Source organism: Hippocampus zosterae, chromosome 1, assembly GCF_025434085.1.
Source record: "Hippocampus zosterae strain Florida chromosome 1, ASM2543408v3, whole genome shotgun sequence".
Classification (NCBI taxonomy): Eukaryota; Metazoa; Chordata; class Actinopteri; order Syngnathiformes; family Syngnathidae; genus Hippocampus; species Hippocampus zosterae.
The window spans coordinates 14,747,509-14,770,317 of NC_067451.1; the positions used below are offsets into that span (position 1 = coordinate 14,747,509).

Consider the following 22,809-nt stretch of genomic DNA (forward strand, 5'->3'; position numbering starts at 1 on the left):
TGTCAAAGGGGGTTTACAGGGTTTGTTAGCATTAAGCTAGCTGTGTTTCGTTAGCTGAAGTTATACGGTTGAACATTGTGGTATATACAATGTTTATTAATTGTATGTTTTATGTGCCAGTTTACAGTACATTTTAACTAGGAGTGGCAGATAGGATACAGCTTGAAGCAAGCGTGTCATTATTTGACGAACTGTGCAAATGAAGGTGTTTTCACTACCTAAAAGTAATGATAAATATTCGTCTTCCATTTCATGACTAATGAGAGAGTGCAATCAGTCACTCATCAATACTTTAAAAACAAACCAATGTCAACAAGACCACAAATATGTTGTGTAAATTGTACTAATATTTTTTATTGTTATTTTGATTTGACTGAAGCGTGCAAAAGCAAGGTATCTCAGAACTCTTTGAAATTGTGAAACGAACAAACAAACAAACAAATATGATAATGTGTCCTTTGAATCATGTAATAAGAGTACACGTAAATGATTACTCTGTATTTGATTTCACAATTTAACTGTGCTTGTTTACAGCAAATAAATGGCATCGGGTTGAGGACAGTGCAGATAGCTGACAGAGAATGCGCAGGTAAATAACATTCTTCTATTTAAAGACATTAAGCGGCCACGTCATCACAGCTCAGGGCAGATAGCAATTGCTTGTTGACGGCACAATCTCACTCTTTTCACAAATATGTGGGGAAAATCAATTCCTCATTTTGTGAGGAACGCTTTCACAAAGACGCAATGTCCACTAATAAATCAGTACTTCTCCAATACTGCTATTCGTCTTTGTTCTCCAGGCTGCCTAATTAATTGTCTGCATTTGAGTGGTATATTGTGGTTGTCTCATTATTGTGGGTAGTTTCATTTTTCCTGACGTAGGTTTGTTTAAAATACTCTGGCAACCAACTCAACTGTATCTATAGAGCACTTTCAAACAGCAATCGCTGCATACAAAGTGCTGTACATGAAGCAACTACCATATATACAACACTAAAGCAATAAATCAGGAACAAAGATGGTAGAAAGCACCAAGGTAAAAAAACAACAACCCCCCCCCCCCCAGATTGACACCAGATTGAGCATAAATGATGAAACTGTATTTTGTTTATCTTTGCCTGCGACATAATGACAGGCAAAACCAATCGATGCTCTTCACAGGCAGTTCACTTTTACCGGTCTATTTACTTTTTGCAACATTTTTTTTCAATGAGGATGGATGGAGATGTATTTAAATATGTGTCTCCGCTTTATAAAAGCTGATAAAAACTTCTTTGGAGGTGCAGTCTCATCATTTGCCAAAGAATCTATTCTTGACACGTGTGCATGGCCCCAAATCGGGTTTAAATTGGTTGATTTATTTATCCAGCAGTTGGCCTAGAATGTATCAAATCAGGCTACTTCATCTTGATTTCTCTAGCAGACGTCAATGTCATATCTAACCAAACGTGCATGATGAATGCGTATGCCTGGATATGACATCTGTGGTACTTTAGACCTTGGACAGAACTATTTAAAATGCTGTAAATCATCTGCAGGCTGTGTTTTTTTTTCCGGGTCACTATTCCAACTTTCCCCCTTCCAATCACGACTCATGTGATGTCAATAGCCTGTGAAATAAATAGGCCAGTATGAATCGAAGAGGAGGACGTTCATTCTTTCATTCTCCTCGAGGACTGTACATCTAACACATTTCGAGTTTTCAAATGCGTTCCGGTTAACTCTGGTGCTGATTTGCCTTGCAGGCTGTCCTGGCACCAGTGACGCGCTGCTCCAGCCCAGCCAGTGAGAGTGACGGTGCTCCGAAGCGCATCCCAGCCGCCCACCAGACACACTGTGCGGCATCGTGTGACGGTAGAGACAGGCCGTCCGTCCTCAAGAACTGAGGCCAGGGAGGTGGAGAGAGAGAGGGAGAGAGAGAGAGAGAGAGAGTGAGGGAGAGAATTTGAGAAGGAGAACCGAACCCGTCTGATCGCGCTATTCCCCGGTGCGAATGTACGGAGACAGACGGCGACAGAGGAGCATCGCCACGCTCGCGTTTTACCGGTGAGTGACGAAATATTCATTTTCGACGACTGCGGTTATCGTTGCATAATGATAGCACAGTATCTTAATGGACTTGTAACACGGTTCTGGTCTATTTGTGTGTCATGATATATGGGCTGGCGGGGTGCTTGACGTGCTGTTTTTCTTGCTAATCTGGGATCATAATATTAGGTCTCGACCTGCAGTGTGTGTTTAGCTAACGCAACGAATAGGTCGTGGGATTTTATGACAGGTGTGTTCGTATTTTATCGCCCTTTCCCCGTCTTCATTAGTTAAACAGAAGACACGTTGCTTTTTGAAACGTTACCCAGGTCTATTTTGTATTGAAAGAAAGACAACCGGCCTCAATTGAGCTTGAAACAAGTCTCCCAGCCATCTTGTTGTCATGGTTACTGGCTCGAGGAGGCTGGGAGGACATCGCTCTCTCTCTCTCTCTCTCTCTCTCGCTCGCTCTCTCTCTCTCTCTCTCTCTCTCTCTCTCTCTCTCTCTCACACACACACACACACACACACACACACACACACACACACACACTCACACACATGCACACTGTGCAAGTAGACAATGATGCCCTGTCTATCTAGTTTGTTTATGTCATTTAAAGTGTACTGGGGGACTCTGGGAAAAACAAGCATGGGACAAGCACATGTTAAGAGGCAGTTGGTTGACACAAATGGACACATAAAGATGATTGTGTGTGTGTGTGTGTGGGAAGAGGTGGGAGGTGCTTATACTGAACCAGGGGTTCTTTGGAAGAGGGACTCAATGACATCTTAATGATCATCCGTATTAGAAAAGACCCGGCTATCCTACTTATACACATTTACATGTCTAGTCAAGATCCCTTGCATTTCACAGCCCTGAGACAACAGCACAGTGCGTCTCCCGACTGTTTATCTCAAAGTCAAGGTGTCAGACATGGAGACGCTCCAGCAGCAGCATCAGGCGCACGCTTGATTGGCACAAGTGAAAATCCATCTCTACGACTGCATAGGATTTAACATGTAAAATCTTTCAAATTTGATCATTGGAAGTGTTGCCAGTGAACTCTAGTTTTATTAGATTTTACGTGAGAATGCTAACATTGAAATTCTGGCTGTGTACAACCCCCACAAAGACACAATTCTGTTGTAAATGGAAGAGATTAAGCCGATAATAAGATAAAGCCATGCATTATGTATTCTATTGTATATGTGGGCAAGAAGGACTGAGACAACAAATCTTCATGAATTAATCAGTCAGCGGTTGGGCTTGACCCCTTAGTTCCCCTTCAGTATTTCATTTTTGACTAAATATATTCTATCTATCTATCTATCTATCTATCTATCTATCTATCTATCTATCTATCTATCTATCTATCTATCTATCTATCTATCTATCTATCTATCTATCTATCTATCTATCTATCTATCTATCTATCTATCTATCTATCTATCTATCTATCTGTATGCATGTATGAGTTTGGTGTATTAGAATCGGATCGCAACCCTTTCATAAGACTATGGATGAATTAGAGCAGCGGCAAAATAATCAACTCCAAAATCTTTCAAAAAGTATTGGCAGTAAAGCGGACGTTGTTCTGCGTATATGCGTTTACAGTATTTGTAGAGTAAGGATACAGTATCAGAAACAGCAGCAAATGGTTGATGTGCTAGAAGTGACATATCGGGGCGATTTGGGGGGACTTTTCCGCTTCATTGGAGGCTCGATTCTTGCTGGATATAGCAGGCAGCCAAAAACACATTCTTGATTGCTTCCAACTTTGTGTTTTGCTGCCTTCCTGTCTTGGGTTGACAAGCAGGAAATTGTTTCTTCCTCCATCTGTATGCATGACATATAAATACATTTTTAAAAGGTGACACTAAAGCTTTGGACTGTCGCTGCAGTGGCAAGGCTGCATGCAGCCAGCATGAGGTGAACAGGGTCAGTGGGTCATTTATAACCGTGAGAGTGAGTTTTTTTCCTTTTTCTTTTGGAGCATGTCTCTGTTAGAAGAAGAGTGGAGGTGGGGGGCATAGAACTCACATCTTATTGTCATTCTTCATTTCATCACTCGGGCAGATACATGCATATTGCATTAGCTCTGTTTAAAATAGTCACTGGAACGTGATAGCTGTGCCTTAAAAAGAAAGATCTGAAGCATTCACACGACATATTGTTTCCAGACGTTGAGGCAGAAATAAGCCATATTATGCTGTACATGAAACCGAATGACTTGATTTTGCTGTCTTACGAATGAAATTGTCAAGAAAACCTGACACGTCTTACTTTCGTCCAGGGCTTCAAAATGATTCTGAGGCGCTCTTTCCCTGCATTGTTATGCTTAGCTATTAACAGCTGCTCATCATGCGTCATTGTTCACTTGGCTGTGATGACAAATCTGACGAGTGACGCAATTCTCCACATGTGGCACAAGTGTGCATATGCATCGGACACACGAAGGTCAGTTTAGAGGTCAAAGTGTATAAACAAGGAATCTGAGTACAGGCGGACAATACATTGGATAGTCCAAGGCCAAACACATGTTCTGCTATGCAGGACAGCCTAAAACATTTATTGTAACTATAGTCGTGCCTTCAAGTATCATTTCAAAATTCTCAAGTCATATTAATAATAGGAGAAACACAATAATACTAAAACCTTTGTTGACTCCTGATGGAGTCAACATGAAAATCCATCCATTTTCTTATCTGCTTCTCTTTACGAGGGTCACGTGCTAGAGCCTATCGCAGATGACTTTCAGCAGTAATTGCGGTACACCCTGAACTGGTTGCCAGCCTATCGCAGTGTATATGAAAAGTATGAAAAGTAGAGAAATAATAATAAAACCACTTAGTGACAAAATCTAAACGTGCAATTGAATGTGAATGTTCCGTAGGATCTTTTGTAGTTATGGAGTGTGGGGGGGGGGGGGGGGGGGCAATGTTGAATTATACTGTATGAAGATATTGAAAAAAATCTAAAAAAATATATAATATCCAACATAAAAATATAAAGTTAAAATATAACAGATTATACACTCAATCACTGCATGGACTATGTGTTCTAGATTTTTCGATTGGTAGACGATGAAATTAAAAGGTGTACATTCATGTGGCTTGATTGTCGTTTTGAATTGGATTGTGTTAAATGTGATTCCCAACAAGTCAGTCTGTTTAATTCCAGTCTGATTGCATTAGTAGCCACTTTGGGATCTCTGACAGATCCCAATCATGGTTATCTGAGAGCCTCCCAGTGGACCACGACTCTATGGCAGAGAGATCAATAAATCACACTGGTGTGTGTGTAATATGCAGACGTGGGTGTGTGTGCATTAGACGCTGTGTGTTTGTGTCTGTGGTGGGTCTGAAAGATAAAAGGGTGCAATAGGAAAGGCACAAGTGACAACCTTTTATCAGCTGTGTATCAAGTGCACTGTGTTTGGTGGTTTACCGTATTTGTCTGATTGGGCATGTGTGTGTGTTTGCATGATTGACGGGTGGTCTGAGTGCAATGAACTTATTTTGATGAGGTTGAAGTGCTTCAATGTTCCGCTGACAAAAGTGGAACTGCAATAAGAATCCCATAGCTCTTTTCTAAAGGCTACATGTATTCTTGTAGTATGTGTGAGAGCAGATCTGCTTTCCTCAGTAGTGGAAATCACAATGGGGCGTAGTTCTTTTTCGAAGACCCATTTAGCTCACTTAGTTCTGAACGAAAGTCTGACAGTGGATTTAGACAGAGATATTAGGAAACATAATGTGGAGCAGATGGAGTGGAGAGAAGGGAAGAGAAAGGAAACACGAGAGTCAGACACGGCGAGAATTCCCACTTTCCATTTCTGGTTTCATAACGGTTGACTGTTTCCATTTATGGAGCCTTGTCACTGTTTTGCTTGCGTATGCGCTCACATTTGACTGCGCGCTTTGCAAATGCGTGCTTATGTAGCTGCATAAATGGATGCTAACAGTGCTTGTTTGCATATGCTTGGTAATTACTAAATGCTCCACTGTCAACATCATTATAGTTTAGGGCTATTTGGACTCAATTATAATCAGTAATGAGGGCTCGTGGGATTGTTACTTGTTTGGATAAAATTCAAATGTGACTTTAAATGCAGATTTTGCCTGTGTGTTGCAGCTTATTGAATGAATCGAATAAAATGCAGGACCGTGATGTGCTCCAAAGGGATAGGTGTCCGCAAGATAGAATATATCGACAGTTTTTGGTAAACAGATTATGCTTCCAATGACTTTGACCCCGTGAAGAAAATGTGTCAGCCGATTGCAGCTCGCATATTCAGAAGGAATCTGCTGAGGGATCATTCAGAGCGTCCTTTGAGATCATCACACGGCAGTGAGAGGGATTAGTGGAATGCAGCAGAGACACTCAGTGCCTGCCTGTGGAAATAAGACAAAGCACAAAAGACTTGCCTTTTCTGCTGTATTTTAACAACCTTTCCGTTTCTACGTTTTCCATCAGGGAGTTCTTCATTCGAGGTCAAAGATTTGGATTTGATTGGAGCTTGCATTTGTATGTCGCTGCAACAAGAAAATGTCTAAAATGGGAAATATACCTGGAGTGAATTTGCGTCAGTTTTTGGCTTGTGCATAATTTGCATCACACTTTCATTACTCCAATAAAAAATTAAGTGGGCCGGCGGTGTCCTCGTGCTTGGGTCCAAACCAAAGACGAAAGCTTCCACGGTCTCATCAAATCCGCCTGCATTGAGTCATGATTTTTTTTCAAGTTAGAGTTTTTTTTGTTTTGTTGCTAGTTTCTCAAGGACATTATAATATCCTTACAGCAATGGTATGCAGTCATTTCATCTTGAAAATATTTTGATTGGTATATTTTTACAGCCAACTATAAGGGTTTGCCTTTCACTGCATCACAATAATATAAGGCAATTCCGTTGGAATCTGACTAATAATGCATTTGAATCTTGTGACGACAAATCTCTCCATTAATCTTTACTCTGCGCTTGTGCACAAATGTGACACATACGATGCATCCTGCTGGCATTTGAAAAACATCTGCAATTCTATATATTGAGCTCTACCCCGCTGTCCTATTTAAGGTCTGTCTGCCTTCCTTTCAGACTGCAGAGTCACTGGCTGTTTTTGCAAATGCAGCATTGGATTGGACCAGAGGCGTCCCAAGCCAATATGGCGCCTAAGGCCAGATTTGATATGGTGCCACCTTCATCAACGACTTACAAATGCATACAAAATATTTTTTATCCTTTTTTTTAACATTGTCTTTGAATTCAAAATGTAAAATGGAACATTTTGTTACTGCCGAGTGACTTGTTGTTTCAACATCTAATTTTATTGAACAAACCAAAATTATTTGAATGCATGCCTCAACGTCCAGACCCCCCACCCCCCCATTCAATTCTAACCGATTTTTTTTTCAGCTAGTGTATCATCATTTGTAGTAATATTATTTGGCCATTGCTTTAAATTTTAATCTAAGTTAGCCCTCCCACTTTCGGGGTTAGTTGTCAAATTTATGCAAATATGCGCAGCTTCCACTCTTGAAAGAGATTCAATAATCCACAGGAGATTTATCTCCACTAAGATCACGCGACTGGGTTGGATGTTGAAGAATACTCCACTTTTTTTGCTTTCAAAATAAAAATCAAGTCAGTTTTGGACATTTAACTGAATGTGAGTCAAAAGTGTAATCACACACTGCACAGACTTCACAAATTCATCTTGCTATTTCCGTCAGCAATCACATCATCAAAAAACACCACTGAGCTCATTTCATGAGCACGGCATGCGTACACGCCATGTTTGACGCATGAGGGGGATATGCTCTGAATAAGAATCGCTTACTTTTTTCTTCCTCCATAATTTTCCAATCAATTCAACTTCAAGTAATTACACTGTGCTTATGAAAATTGCCCTTGTGTAATGATGGAAGATAAGCCCCAGAGGTCGCACAAAAGTGCACCAGTGCAAAAGAAGCCCTGTTCAAATGAAATGATGCAATTTTCACAAAGCACGTTTACAGCAGAGAAGGGAACAGGAAGTTGTTATTCAGTTGTCTAATGTCTGCATAGACAGAGGGTGCAGGAGCTTACTGGATGCTTTTGACATAATTCAATTGTGCTTTATGAAACAATTTATACTCACAATCACTCAGGTGCAGTTTTGGCTTTTTTTTAAAGGACTCTCACTTTGTTTTCAGAGCATCTTGCCCAGTGGCCAATCTGAAGATCTGGTCCTCCTCCCTGACCAGAGAGGACAATTGCACCCTGACGTGAAGAGCAACATGACCCAGGAGGGGGAGGCTTTGCCGTCGCCCACCCCATCAGAGAACCCAGCTGAGCCCTCCATAAGCACCAGCGATCTGCCCGCAGAGGCTCTGAACCAGACAGGGCAAGACAAGCCAGGTACAGAGGTGAAGCAGGACATAGAGCAGAGAAAAGAAGACGGGAGCAGTCAAGGATCGGTGGGAACACAGGGGGAGGAACACTGTAATGTTGAAAGGAGGGCAAAAATAAAGAAAGAGGCAGGTGAGGAGGATTTGAAAGCGAGCGCCGTGGTCCATGATCAACCGACAGATGGAAGGGAGGATGAAGAGAGGGATGCGGCAAGCGGAGATAAATGCAGAAATGATGAGGGGAGCTCAACAAGGGAGGAGGGAAGGCATGCTGAGGATGAGATGAGAGAAGACAGGGAAGGGGGAAAGGGTGAAGAGATGCGACCACAAGCAGAGGATGGAGCAACTCGGCCCCAGCAAGATGGACGGTTAGTTTCCTCCAGCTAATGACCTTGTCTTGACAATTCCACTCTTGCTACTTCATTGTGAAGATGTTAACGCAAGAAGTTTAAAATGGATGAGATCGGATGAAAATGTGACTCACAGTCCGTTCCTCCAACTTCCACTGCTTGGGTCAGCTGAGGCTTAGCGCACTGAAATCACCACAACCGAATCTGTTTTTGGCAGAGGGTCCACTTGCGCAGAGCATCACATAAGCTGTTTATCAACCTTTTAATATCCTTGAACGCACAACCAGCACATACGCACTGTATAGCATCATTTTTGTGAGTGGGCCAAAAACAATGTTCATCATGTTTTTCAAATATGTTTTCACATTGCGGGCCATATATAGTACTGTTAGCGTACAATGAGCTCAAAGTACTGTATGAAAAGTTCAGTTCTCATTGTAGCCATTCAAGCTGAAACATTTGTCGATGATGTGTACATCTCCTAATTAAAAAAAAAAGATCCCTGCACCAAAAACGAATCATCTGATGTTTTTCCCTTCTTCATTTGATACAGATTGACAAATGGCATAACCGGGAACCAAGATGATGAAGAAGGTGGCGAAGGGGACTACGAAGGATACGAGGGAGGGCCTCATGTACACTTAGACACTTTTAGCTCCGACTTTGAAACCACTGTGGAACAGGCTGACACAGAAGTGGAGGAGGAGGAGGAGGAGGAGGAAGACGTGTCAAAAGAAGGGGGTGGGAGACGAACTCAGGACAGTTTTAGCTCTGCATTTGAGCACATTGTTGAGCAGGTGCATGAGGAGGAAGAGGACGAACGGGAGACGGGGTTGGAAGAAGAGAAACAGAAAGGCCAGGTGGACAACAGAGATGGTTTCAGTTCCACGTTTGAGCGCATCGTGGAGTCTGCCTTGCTGAGAGGCGGGACCTGCTACAGCAGTTTGGACTCTCTGGATGTGCTGTCGCTCACCGACGAGACTGACAGCTGCGTCAGCTTTGAGGCGCCACTGACACCGCTCATCCAACAGAGGGCTCTCTTACAGGGCCCTGAGCCTCTTGAGCTGGAGCTGGCAACTGTTCAAGAGCAGGAAGGGGCCGAGGCTGGACCAGATGCCCTGACCGATGAACCTAGGGATGAGGACGGTACCGGGGGTGGAGCCGGGGCTGTGGCAGGAGTAGGAGGTAGCCCACTGAGGACCACCATTCCAGGAAGCAGGTCAGAGTTTGTTCTGAGCCAGCCTGGACGCTGGGGCATCCCGAATGGATACCATACGGACTCCCAGGAAGCCACGGGGACATGCGGAGCCATGCACAACTCTGTCAGGTAAGAAGGTCTGCTTTGTCTGTTATGTACTGAGATGCGTAGGTGGAACTGTACTGCAACCCACATCTCACTTCAAGCTAATGAGACGTGACGTTTGACAGACACTGATAGATGTGTTTTGTATTTTTCATCCCTCATGTTGCTAAATAGGAGACTCGACACACAACTGCAAACTACAACAAGAATAAACATTGTTTGATGAATGGCTCTCAGTCCAAACTCAACTCAACTCAACCCAACTGTATTTATAGAGCACTTTAAAACAACCATCGCTGTATACAGAGTGCTGTACATGGAGAAAATATCATATATACAACAATAAAACACTAATTAATAACAAAGTCGGTAGAAAGCACAAAACAGTAAAGCTAAGATCAAGTCTGAGCCATGCCGAGTCAAATGCCAAAGAATACAAAGGAGTTTTGAGACGAATTTTAGAGAGGTGCAGCGAGGGGGCTTGTTGAATGCTCAGTGGGAGGTCATTCCAAAGAGAGGGACCAGCAACAGAAAAGGCTTGATCACCTCTGAGCCTCCGTTTGGTTCGTGCTACTTCAAATAATGTCTGTTCCGCAGACCTGACGCACCGCGCAGGTGTGCAGAGGCGGAGGAGCTCAGAGAGGTAAGGTGGAGTGAAGCCATTTGAAGATTTGAAAACAAATAATAGGATCTTAAAAAGAACTCTCAAATGTATAGGGAGCCAGTAAACTAAGCACGACTATTTTCGTATTGGCTGAATTCGGGATTCAGGTGGTGAGTAAAAACTTAGACCAGATACTGGTATCTGTAAGTGTGTTGTTATATTTTGCAGATTTATTTCAACAATGAAACAACATTTTCTAAGCAATTCAAACACATTTTGTTTCTTCAGAAATTCATCCAAGAACTAAAGTCCAGTCGATGAAAAATAGACACTACTGCTATATACATTTTAAAGGGATATACAGTAGATATATATTTTTTAAATACATATTTTAATCACAGTTTGTGTTTCAAAAGATGCGGAACCTTTGTTCCAGAGAGTGCTGAATATTTGTGGTGAGAACTGAAGCAGAGGCAAACAAGCTTCTTGGGTGCTGTCCATAAAACTGTGATAATTATTAAGTTCTCGTCAGTAATATTGGACATAATATGGCGACAAAATGTCACTTCACAAAGATGCCGTTGTTCCATTCGGTGGTCCTGCTGCTGGTATAAATGTAAGTCGAGTGACGATCAGGTTATCTGAAGCTAGGGACGTGATGTCTGCGTTCCAATTGGTCCATTCGCACAAGTTTGTCTTTTTCCAAGATGGTTGGAATAACATACAATAATAACAGTAATAATGATAACAATAATACTCAATGATAAAGATAACATCTACTTAAACTTTTAACCGAACAATAAAATATATTGATTTTTTCGAAGATTCAATGCATAGCGAACTGAAAACTGTGCGTATAACACACACACACACACACACACACAAAAGTGCACATTTCAATTTTGATGTGGTTCTCAAATGACCACCAGACCTTGTTTGGTGCAAAACGTTTTCCCGAGATGCCGACCTCATGAATGTACTTAAAACTTTACAGTCCTGATCAAAGTCGCGCTGTCACTGAATTTAGTGAATTCTCTGACCAACAACGTGACGTGACCGTGGCGTACAGTGCATTGTTCTGAGATTAATAACTAGACTGGAAGCATATTAAACTTGAACATGAACGATTAATTTAATGATGGCAGATTTCATCACGTATCCTGTTGCAAACACGTCACAGCAGCTTCATTGAGATCCTGACGTTTACATTGCTTTGACCTTGACGGAACCAGCAGATGGCGTGAGGCTACATGGGAGCCAGAGCGCTGAAGCAACTTGACAAAACAGGCGTCTGTTTTTTCTTGTTATTCCAATTTAAATGTATGTAATATGGAGTCAACAAATGCCACCAAAAAATGAGCTGTTTTTGGTTCGGCAAAACTTTAGGACAGTCACGTATTAGAGATGATAGCTACGCAAAGCAGATTATTCCACTAAAAAAGAAATCAACGTACCCGTATACTGGTGGAATGAACCTCTCTCCCTTTCTAAAGTATGCCATGAATAAAATACAGATTAGACTGCCTGCAAATGGCTGGCAACTAGTTCGAGGTGTACCCGGCCTCTCGACCTATCACAGCCCACCTGAGGATAAGCAGTTCAGAGGATGGATGGAAATGAAACTGCATTTTTCTATGGCTTTTTCTATGCATTTTACAGATGGCTTTTACTTAAGTTATTGTTGACTACCTAAATTCATAATTATTCCGATATATGCATGTAGAACCATGGGGCCACCTGATAAAATAATGCCATCGTATGCCATGCAAAGAAAGAAAATGAATCTACTTCATCATGCACTAATGTCCTGATCATCACATGTTTATGTTGCTATTACAAATTGGTAAATATCTTAGGGCAGATGTTAATCACTTCACATCTGCTGAATAGTCATGTTGATCCACTTACAGTATGTGATTAAATGGAAGCATCAAATCTTTTGACTTGTCTTATGCAAAGGCCCCAAGGACAAGAGGGGCACACCGGCATAGCATTCAACTTATTTTTAATTACCTTAACAGCGCTATAACCGGGACTAAAAAACACAGACGAGCACTACTGAAGGGGGCGGCGGTAAGAGGAACCATATGAGGAGAGCCACGTAACCTGACCTATGGTAGCATGGCTGTTCTGTTTGCCTGCACACATTCGTTCCCAACACTGCCCCCACCAGCTTTTGGTTACAATGGTTACAAATCGACTGGAATGCCAAACAGATGCACACACCTTTGACACGATCTCCTCTACTAACTGCTGGGATTTGTTTATCAGGCACTGCTGGTGCCCCCACAGCTCAGTTAGCTTTGATAAGACGATATGGGTCCAATCCCCCCCACATCTAAAGATGTTATGCTTTAGGCACAGGCTTGCTTCCTGGCCAGCGGTGCCAAACTGAATGAGCTATTGTTTATGCAATGACATCATCGTTTTCAGCTTTCCTCTACACAGCAGGGTTTTAGTTTGTGTGTGTGTGTGTGTGTGCGTGTGTGCATTGCTGTCTTGCCAATTAAATCTCGAGTGGATCCATCTGGTGGGGTAGTTTTCTTTGAAAGATGGTATCTATTTCATAATGAAGCAGTCAGTGATGTCTACTCAACAAAGCTTTGGGGATATCAAAGAAGGATGGAAACTTTGCCAATGAATAGAGTGATAGTCCGCATTTTTTTCCAGTTGCTGATGGTGAACAATGAGAATATTTTTGACATTATATTTTTAAGCCATTCTGGAATGTAAGACCCTAATGAAAAGTTTTGGTGTCTTTGTTTTTTTGTGACTCACAGCATCTGTAAAGCAGATGTGAGAAACAGCAAATATTTCCCCTGCAATGTAACTGCTTGTTGTCTTCTTCTGTTCTGACCTCATCCTCCCCATTGGATAATCTGGCACCCACCCAGGGTCATTAAGCTAAGTAGTCTTTACTGAGGTGACGTCCATGTATAGAATAGTTTAGTGCAGGGTAGGGAACTCCGGTTACTCGATAGCCATATTCGGCCTGTTTTAGAGCTCTCCCTACTCCAACGCACCTAATTCAATCGATCATGATCATTTCAGGCTGCGACAGAGCTTGCTGAACATCATTCATCAAAGACTTCATGAGTGTTTGGAAGTGTTTGGAATTTTAAAGTAAAAAACAGCGCCCCCTAGACCACATTGCAGATGTTTTGGGGTGAGCGTGCGTTGAAATAGAAAAGGGAAGGGTACATTTCAAGCTTGTAATCTACTGAGTGGCTCAGATTTATTTATCAACTAGTTCATTTAGTATCATTTGAGGGATGTAGCTAACAGAGGCTTACGTTTAAAAAACAAAACAAAACAAAACACAAAACTGTGAAATGCTGAATTTAAGGCACTGAAGTAAAGATGTAGCCCACTACGAAACACTCCGCTCAGAAATCCGGCGCAAAAAGACATGTCTACATGTGTACAGCATCTGTGGCTGCTTCTCTGCACGCAGACACGCCTTCCATGCTGGAAACATGCTACGAGTGTGTTCCTCCCCCTTGCGTTCAGGCCTGCCGGATCTAAACTCCTGCACAGCAGATAGAAGCTAAGCACATTTGATTCCATATCGGAAGGGGTAGCTTTGCATTGAGAACTAATCTCTTGCACGTATGCCGTCACACATGCAAGAATCATGCGGCGCATGTGCATACAAAACTGTGAGTGGTGACACAAACACGGGACTTCATCTCTCGATGTGCAGAGTCTTTCTGTTTTTCCACGTATAAACTCACATATGCATATTTCCGCATGACACGACTGGAATAAAACCTTTAATGTGATTCTATAGCGTGGCAAAACCCCATCCTGCAGATTATCCACTCCTGGTTCTCAGTAAGGTAGTGATATAGATAGACACGCACACACACTGACAGGAATAGCGAGGCACTCACACACACACAAGCAGTAATACAGACAAATTCTGCTGCATCCTCCCAACAGGCTCACACACACACAGCCGCTGAATCATTTTAGGAGCGACAGATTTATTCTTGTCTATTTATAGCTGCAGTCTGTGTGTTCCACACATCGCAAAGTCTCACTGTAACAATAACAGGTTGGGTTGAGCTGAGTGCTTCTTTTTTCTTTGTCTCATACGGAAGCGTGCAACTGCCAATGTGGAGGAAACATTTTTGACTGGCAAACCCGGATTATCGAGTAGATGCCATTCAGTAACGGTGTAAATTAAACATCGGTGTAAACATTGTAAATTTCCCCAGTGTGGGACGAATAAAGGATATCTTAAATTCCAGTGTAAATGGTTGTCTGTCTCTGTACTATATATGCCCCTGTGGAGACCAGTCCAGGGTGGAGTCCACCTTTTTGTTAATCAGTTGAGACAGGTAGAAGCTCCTTGTGACCCAGTGTAGGACAAACAGGTTTAGAAAACAAATGGATGACAATCAGTAGTTGCAATCTCTTTTGTTCCTGACAGGCTATAGTACTTCCTGGGTGAGGCACATTCAAAGGAAATAAACTCAATCAAACTAGCCTGTGTAATAACCGGTTTGAAGTTTATTTTATTTTGACTTTAGTTTTTTTGGTTAATTTTGGTCTGATCGCAACTTTGTTAGTTATCTTTTTATATTGCTTATTAGTTTTCGTTTTTTTTAGTTATAGTATCATTTTTATTTTTATTTTTACTAAATGGAGTATTTGTTGAGGGCAAGATTTAAAAAGAAACAAAAGCCACCAAGTTTTGTGTAATAAAGTAACGGAAACTACAATTCTCAAATGACTGCTTGACTTTCCTTTTTCTATACGGACGTGAAACAATCCCAAAATATAGACACTTAAAATCCACCCTGAAAGCTTATCTATGATATTAATTGACCAAGATGAAAACAAAGGACATTTTCGTAAAGCTGTTATTATAGTTACCGTACTTTTGTATACATATGATGTCAACTAGTTTAAGTCACTGATGGTATAGTGGCACACCCATTTGTGTGCGGGCAGTATGGGATCGGTTCCCATTTGGTGACGATTTGGGTGTGAATGGTTGCATGTGTCTGTATGTCTCCTGGGATTGAGTGGCAACCACTTCAGGATGTAGTCCACCCTTTGCCCGAAGTTAGTTGGGATAGGCTACAGCACCTCCCACGATCCTGAGCGGTGTTGAAAATGAATGGGTGGTCAGCTAGTTTTGATTTTTTTAAAAGGTATTTTTTATTTTTTTTTAAGTTTCACACACAGATTTTTTTTTTTCAATTTAAGTCAGTGAGTTTGTTCATTTTCGTTCACTATAATAAATATTAGTAAACGTTTTGATTTTTTTGAGAGACACAATATATACATATTTGAAATAAACATGATGATATGACTTTCTAATCTCAATTCCACTGCACAGCTAATGAAGTCCATCAAATTATTGTTAAAAAAATTGGATTAAATGGTGTTATTAATGTTATTGTTATGCTCTAAGCCCTTTTCCTGGTTTGAAGACGTTTCTAATAAAATCATTGGAAAGAATGAGCGCATTTGACTAATGGAGCCTTTCCCGTGGGTGCAGACATTAGCAAGCTGCAAAGTCATCTTCTGTGTTAGCTGCCATGAGAAGATCACATCTGTGCAATACTTGCTGTTTGTGAAAGACTTGAGCAAATGACAAAGGTTATCCATGAGGCATGGAACGTCGTTTACGAACTGGTCAAAGGCCATGGTTCCAAACGATCATTCCGACATTGGTTTGGGCACCAGCAGAATTCATCTGCAAACCATAGCAAGCCATTAAATGGCTTGCTACCATTTAACGGTCCTTCATTGTTGCATCTCTATTCTTATCTTCTGCTCTACCTCTGACCTTCCAGCTGCTTTTCTGTCATCTGCGTCTTTTTTCCTTCTTTCCACTTAAACAGAAAGAGGAAGGGGGGGCATGCAATGGTGTGTCAGCAAGTTTTCCTGTGCTTTGTGGCTCTCGTCATTTGACACTTAGATTTCGCCGTGTATATATGTAAATCAGAGATGAGAATTCACTACGTTTCATGTATTGAATTGAGAATGATTTTTAAGGTTCCCCAAGGAAGAGGACCCAAATGCAGGGAAGCTGGGAGGCCAGGCTGGATTGATCATAAAATATTAAATCAACAATGTCCAATATAACAAGGCTCAGAGTACAATAAAATAAAATCAAATAAAAATGAAGGAAAGATTTAACAACAAACAGCAAGTTCATCTACTGTAAGCCTGACAAAAACAATGAACCAACAAGGACCAAAGGGAAACAGCGAACTCAATACAAAGAAACGGACAAGACAATGCGGAAAACACAGGTGGTTGAGGGAACTGATTGGATGATGCAAGGCACCGGGGATGACAAGCACAGGTGGACCCAATAACCTAACGAGACAGCCATTGATAAAGGGATACAAGGAAAACAAAATGAATCAAAAAACAGATCATGACAAAAATAACTCCTCAAATGTTATACATTCATATCACACAGAATGTTAAATATCACCAAATTATGTACCAAGAAATCTGCTTTCCGAACACACACACAAACACGCACACACACACACACACAAACACACACACACACACACACAAAAACTGTCCGGAGGCAGCACGGTGCACACTGCCAGAAAATACGAAGAACAAGAAAAAAGAGTACACAGGAAAAGAAATCCTACCCATTAAATAATAATACAGATTAGACTGCCTGCAAATGACTGGGTAACAAACAACTTGCAGGCATTTCAAATGCATAAATGTAAATCATTTTCTGTAGAGAGTACGTAATTCAGAGGCCATGAAATTGTTACGTATACACTTAGGTTCCTGGTTCCATTCATATATTTATTGCAATACAACGAGAGCCAATCAACACCGCATGGCTCAGATGGTAGAGTGGTCGCCTCTCAACCAAAAGGTTGTGAGTTTAAACCTTAGCCCTTCTAACCATGCTATTGTGTCCTTAAGCAAGATAGTGATTTCCCAGTTTCTCCTGATTCTGTGTCATCAGTGGGTGAATGAGAAGAGAGCTGACGGGCTTTCATGACCGCAAAGGTTGAAAAGCACGACATGAGTAAAAGCCCATTTACCATTTTACCTAATTTATTTAATTTTGAGCTTGAAAGTAGGAGTAGTACTAAAAATCATTTGTATGTCTACCTCAGTTTTACTGAATAATTTTGTTGTGGAGCGTAATAAAGGTGAGGTAAAATTTCTCATTTCTTAGCTTCTGAATTTGCTACCCATAGTGTGTTACTAAAATGTACTCAAAGTGGCTGCAAATTTTTAGCCTATATTTATTGGGTAGATACAATATATATATATATATATATATATATATATATATATATATATATATGCAGCAAGGATACTGCGCAGAACCCTCAAGCTTCCTGGCCTCTGGTAGAGGACCCGAGCTGAATGAGGGACGGACACCAGGGTGAGAGGGGTGAGATGAGGATTTTATATATATATATATATATATATATATATATATATTAGAGCTGTCAGTTTAGCACGTTTTTATTGGCATTAATTTAAATGAATTTTAACGGGATAAAATTTTTTCTCGCGAGATTAACGCGGCACACGTCACAAGCGGATGTTACGGTGCTCTATAAATACACCAGAAACAAAACAACAAACGCACTGCAGAAGTCCACGCCCATGTCTGTTTTTGCCAGCCATGGCAGCGCGAGACACCGAAAACGGATACTTAAAGAGTTTAAGAATGGAAAGTTTACTTTTAAAAACTTGCCAGATTGCTCCACTGACAAGACCAAAGTTACCTGTTCTTCTCTCTCTGTGTATCATACAGGTATACGATGTATGCCACTGATGCGATTGTTACTTGTTTGGAACTATTTTGTGTGGAAGGTTACAGCGTTCCGTGTCCATATAAATAGAGTGGGTGGAGCTTCTCTGTGTTTGTCTCTGACAGTGACGGTGCGCAGAGGCGGTGACATGACAACGAATGTTCAGCGGTGCAGTGGTACCGACCTAGCGAAAATAAAACGTCTCCAGTGTTGTCATCGAACCAAGTGTAGTCATCCGAAATGAGGTAGACAAAAACCGTAGAGAGACTTCCGCGCAAGAAGGACCAACATAATCAACATAGCCTGACTTTGTTAGGGGGAGTGAAACCCCCCTCTTTCAGAATGGTTTGCCCCAGCAGCACGGGGGAAGTGCTTGCCGTGTTTATACGGCCGGCAGTTTTGAATACAGCGGCACATAACGAACACTGGTGTCCGGGGCCTCGTTATTCTCTAACAAACATACAGAAACAGACTGCTGTGTTCAAAGCAAACTTGAGAAAAAGGAAGTATGCAACCATGGTTTAAATCCACTATAGGCTGATTACTAGTTTACCTTAGATAAGCACTTTATAATGTTATATTGCTCTGTTTTGATTTCATTAAAAAAGCTGTTAAAGCAGCTGTTGTGTGACAAAATATTTTTTTCACTGTTGTTGATGGACAGTAATATTGTGTGAGAGATTATGTGTGAACATTCAATAAACAAACAAACAAACAACTACTCCAAGTGAAAAATGTTCATGTAAAATTGAAATTTTTTTCAGTAAAATTATTTCAGTAAATATTTGCATTTGGCACATAGAAAACTGATTCATGATTCCAAGTTAATGAGAGCATTAAAATGGGGAAAAATAGGACAAAAAATGTAAAAGGAAATTCAGAAACGATAAAAAATATATAAGTAATCACGATTATTTTTTTAGTTCATTTGAGTTAATTATGACAGTTGCATTTTTAATTAGATTAAATATTTTAATCGTTTGACAGCTCTAATATATATATAAATAAATAAAAATTCCTCGTCTCACCCCCCCTCGGGTGGTGTCCGTCCCTCATTCAGCTTGGGTCCTCTACCAGAGGCCAGGAAGCTTGAGGGTTCTGCGCAGTATCTCCTTGCTGTTCCCAGCACTGCACATTACTGGACTGAGATGTCCGACGAAACTCGAGAAATACCAAGGGCTCAGAGAGGAGCTGGAGAGAGCCTGGAAGGTCAAGGTGACAGTCGTGCCTGTAGTGGTCGGAGCACTCGGGGCAGTGGCCCCCAAACTAAGTGAGTGGTTGCAACAGATTCCGGGAACAACATCGGACATCTCAATCCAGAAATGTGCAGTGCTGGGAACAGCAAGGATACTGCGCAGAACCCTCAAGCTTCTTGGCCTCTGGTCGAGGACCCGAGCTGAATGAGGGACGGACACCACCCGAGGGGGGGTGAGACGAGGAATTTTTATATATTTATATAATGTATATAGAATTTTTTTCACTGTGATAATTGTAGAGAAGGACATTGAAGGAAGTGGGCTAACTGTTAGCTCATCTGTTAACTGCATTACATTCATTTTTTATTGTGTGACTTTTAGGACACATTATACACTCAACACAACTAAATGCTCCTCAATTAGTGTTCAGTTTCTGACTGCTTGCTAACGGGTGACTGTCTCATTCAAGTAAAATGAAGCTTCAATTCTTACTTCAACAAATATCTCATTGGAACCATTTGGCAGGACTTAAGCCTGACAATAAAAACAGCAAAATAGGTGAAATTGTCAGTGAAGGAGAATGGACTCATAAAACAATTTGCAGATTGGCGAATTTGCGAGTAGCGAATCAAATTGCAATTACAGTACAACAGCCCCCTATTTCAAGCCTTAATAGAGCAACGTCTATCAACGAAATGTGGACCGAAACAAATTTAACAGTCCAAAGTCCAGGACGTGCATTACTCTTGAATTGATGTGCAGCCTTAGAGGAAGTTGAGCAGAAGCCTTTGTACTGTACTGTATGGACCTCGACTCACAAGGATCAGACCTTGCATCAGGAAAAGTCTCCGCAGTGCTGTGCTCCGCCCCAACATCCTCTCTGTCGTGGAGTTTTCACACTGGCAAAAAAACCTCGAGGAAAAAGGCCACATTTATTCCCCGCCCGTTAATAGTATGGCGGAATAACACACAGCGATGTATCATTCGTGGGCTGGAGTTATATGAGAGCGTACTTCCGCTTCACTGCACTAACATTCGGACTTGGCTCGGAGTGAAATAACCAACCGGAACCATGCGGATTTGAGCGAGAAACGGATGATGTGTCGCTCAGACATCGCGACTTTAACCAGTAATTTCCCCAGCTCTGAAACGATGTGGAAAGAGGAATATGATGCTCACTTCGATTTTTTGCTGCAACTTCTGTAAGTTCAATATTTTTATTTCATGAACAATGGAACCTTTTACTGTCGAATAAGCGACTTTGCGGCGTGGCAAAGTGGAAAGTGTGAGCCGCCGTTGCAAGGAAAATCACTGTCAAACTCTTAATTTTTGCCTCACACAACTAATCGCATATTCGCATATTGGCCGATCCTGATGGCGTCTTAACCTATAGAGCACAGCCCAGTATAATCGAATAGGATTGCACATAAACAAATGCCGGTAATCATCATAATTTCTTGACATTTCATTATTTTTGTCTGTAAATAATTCCCTGCCCTAAAATGGTCTCTTTCGCCCGTTTAACAGTTCTCTTTCTGCGTGTGGTTATCTTCATGAACGTACTCTGACCCGTGCTGTGGCCACCAGGCCACCAATTTGGGAAATCAATATGAGCAAACTCGAGACAAAAAAAGTAGCTCGAGTTGATGAAATAGTGGGGTTAAGTTAGACAGTACACATTGCAGCAGTTATTTTTGTCGACATCATATCTGCGGTCCTCATCAGTTAAAACATGCTGCCACACAATAGCGCGCTTGCACAAAAGCTTTTTTTGCGAGTTATGTATTGTACCTTGGTGAACCACAATTGAACAATGAAATGCCAGAATTTCATAATTGGTGATTATCCCTCATGCCTAGGGGATCACTTAATGTCCCACCCACGCTCACGAACACATACAAACATGCCATGGAGGCAGACAAGCTCGGTGTTCGTGCTCCACCAAAGAGATTAGTTGAGTCACTGACATGCACCGTCATGTTCATTGTGTCCTGTATCATTGACACACGTTTTTAAGGCAGACTGGCGCTCTCAGTAAGCATTTAGGTATCACCTAGCAATGCACAGTAAATTACAGTCCCGTATTGTGATGGATAGTCACTTACATGCAGTTTCGTGTATTATTATGACATTTGCAGACATTACTTGCGTTTGGACGGTGAAGCGTACGGTTTAAATGCAAAGGGCCACCGGAAATGTGCTCAAATGAACTTTAATGACGTTGTTATTAATAATTAATTGTATTCATCATGCAATGAAGACACTGATCATGTTATAACGATTGAACACGTTCCGTAACTAATAAATGTCAATTTGCAACACTTGATCTTTGCAAGTGTTTACATTTTCAAATGATCGTTTTGATTGTATTCCTAGGAAATAACAATGTCCTATCACTGGTGGTGAGTTATTTGGGGGAGGGGCGCCACATTGGCGACTGCCAAGTCAAGTACAATTGTAAATTTTGGTTGTTTTTTTTGTGTGTGCACCATCAATGAGATTGTATTGACTCTATTCATTTGGTCTGACAGGGAAATGCACTTTAGCTCCAAACAAAAAATGCAATGATGTTTTGCAAACTATGTGAAAGCTCTGCCTGAGTTTGTGCAATTAAGTATTTCTGAAAATACATTCACCCTCCTGCTCTACAGGAAGCATCTTAATCAGATTCCCCCCAAGCAACTCCACTGGCTGCCCTTTAACACATAACTCTTCTAATGGTTTCACACTTCCGGATAAAACAGCTGCCCACCCTGTCCCTCAGGATGAGCCGAGAACCCCCTACACGAAAGCAATTTTGGCAGATACAATCTGTTCGTACTTTAATTTGGAATAGTGAATGTCCATCTCTTGTCTACTAATGCTTGATGGATTAATGTGAACGTTGGAGCAATGTTGTTGAGGGCAGTGGCTCTGAGCATGGTATCCCGGCTATAAGTGGTTCAAGGTCATGGGCATTATGGAAAATAATTACGGTGTTATTGAATCAGCCAAGGAAAGAAAATATAACCTTGGACGTAGCAAGATTTTGAAGGGCCTAGGATGGGGTCAGAGCAAAGCCTTAGTCAGCTCCTGGAGCCTGCAACATGTAAGGGAGGGCAATGGAAATATTTGTTTGTGGGTTTTTCTTTGGAGTCAGTCTCTATTCACGTGGCAGTTTCTGAT

The 22,809-nt window shown here is 41.4% G+C and overlaps 1 protein-coding gene across 3 annotated transcripts in view; it reads left to right on the plus strand.

Annotated features, from left to right (window-relative positions):
* The first annotated feature begins 1,653 nt into the window (after nucleotides 1-1,653).
* psd2 (pleckstrin and Sec7 domain containing 2) overlaps nucleotides 1,654-22,809 on the plus strand; it is a 32,122-nt gene continuing 10,966 nt past the window's right edge. The window contains exons 1-4 of one of the 3 annotated variants that reach the window (XM_052071403.1): nucleotides 1,654-2,049; nucleotides 6,170-6,257; nucleotides 8,228-8,790; nucleotides 9,326-10,099. In XM_052071403.1, coding sequence (XP_051927363.1) covers nucleotides 1,997-2,049; nucleotides 6,170-6,257; nucleotides 8,228-8,790; nucleotides 9,326-10,099 — 1,478 coding nt within the window. In that variant the 5' untranslated portion in view covers nucleotides 1,654-1,996. Of the gene's footprint in view, nucleotides 2,050-6,169; nucleotides 6,258-8,227; nucleotides 8,791-9,325; nucleotides 10,100-20,436; nucleotides 20,847-22,809 lie in introns of those variants that run through there. The other 2 variants (XM_052071411.1, XM_052071421.1) reach the window with 2 other exon arrangements.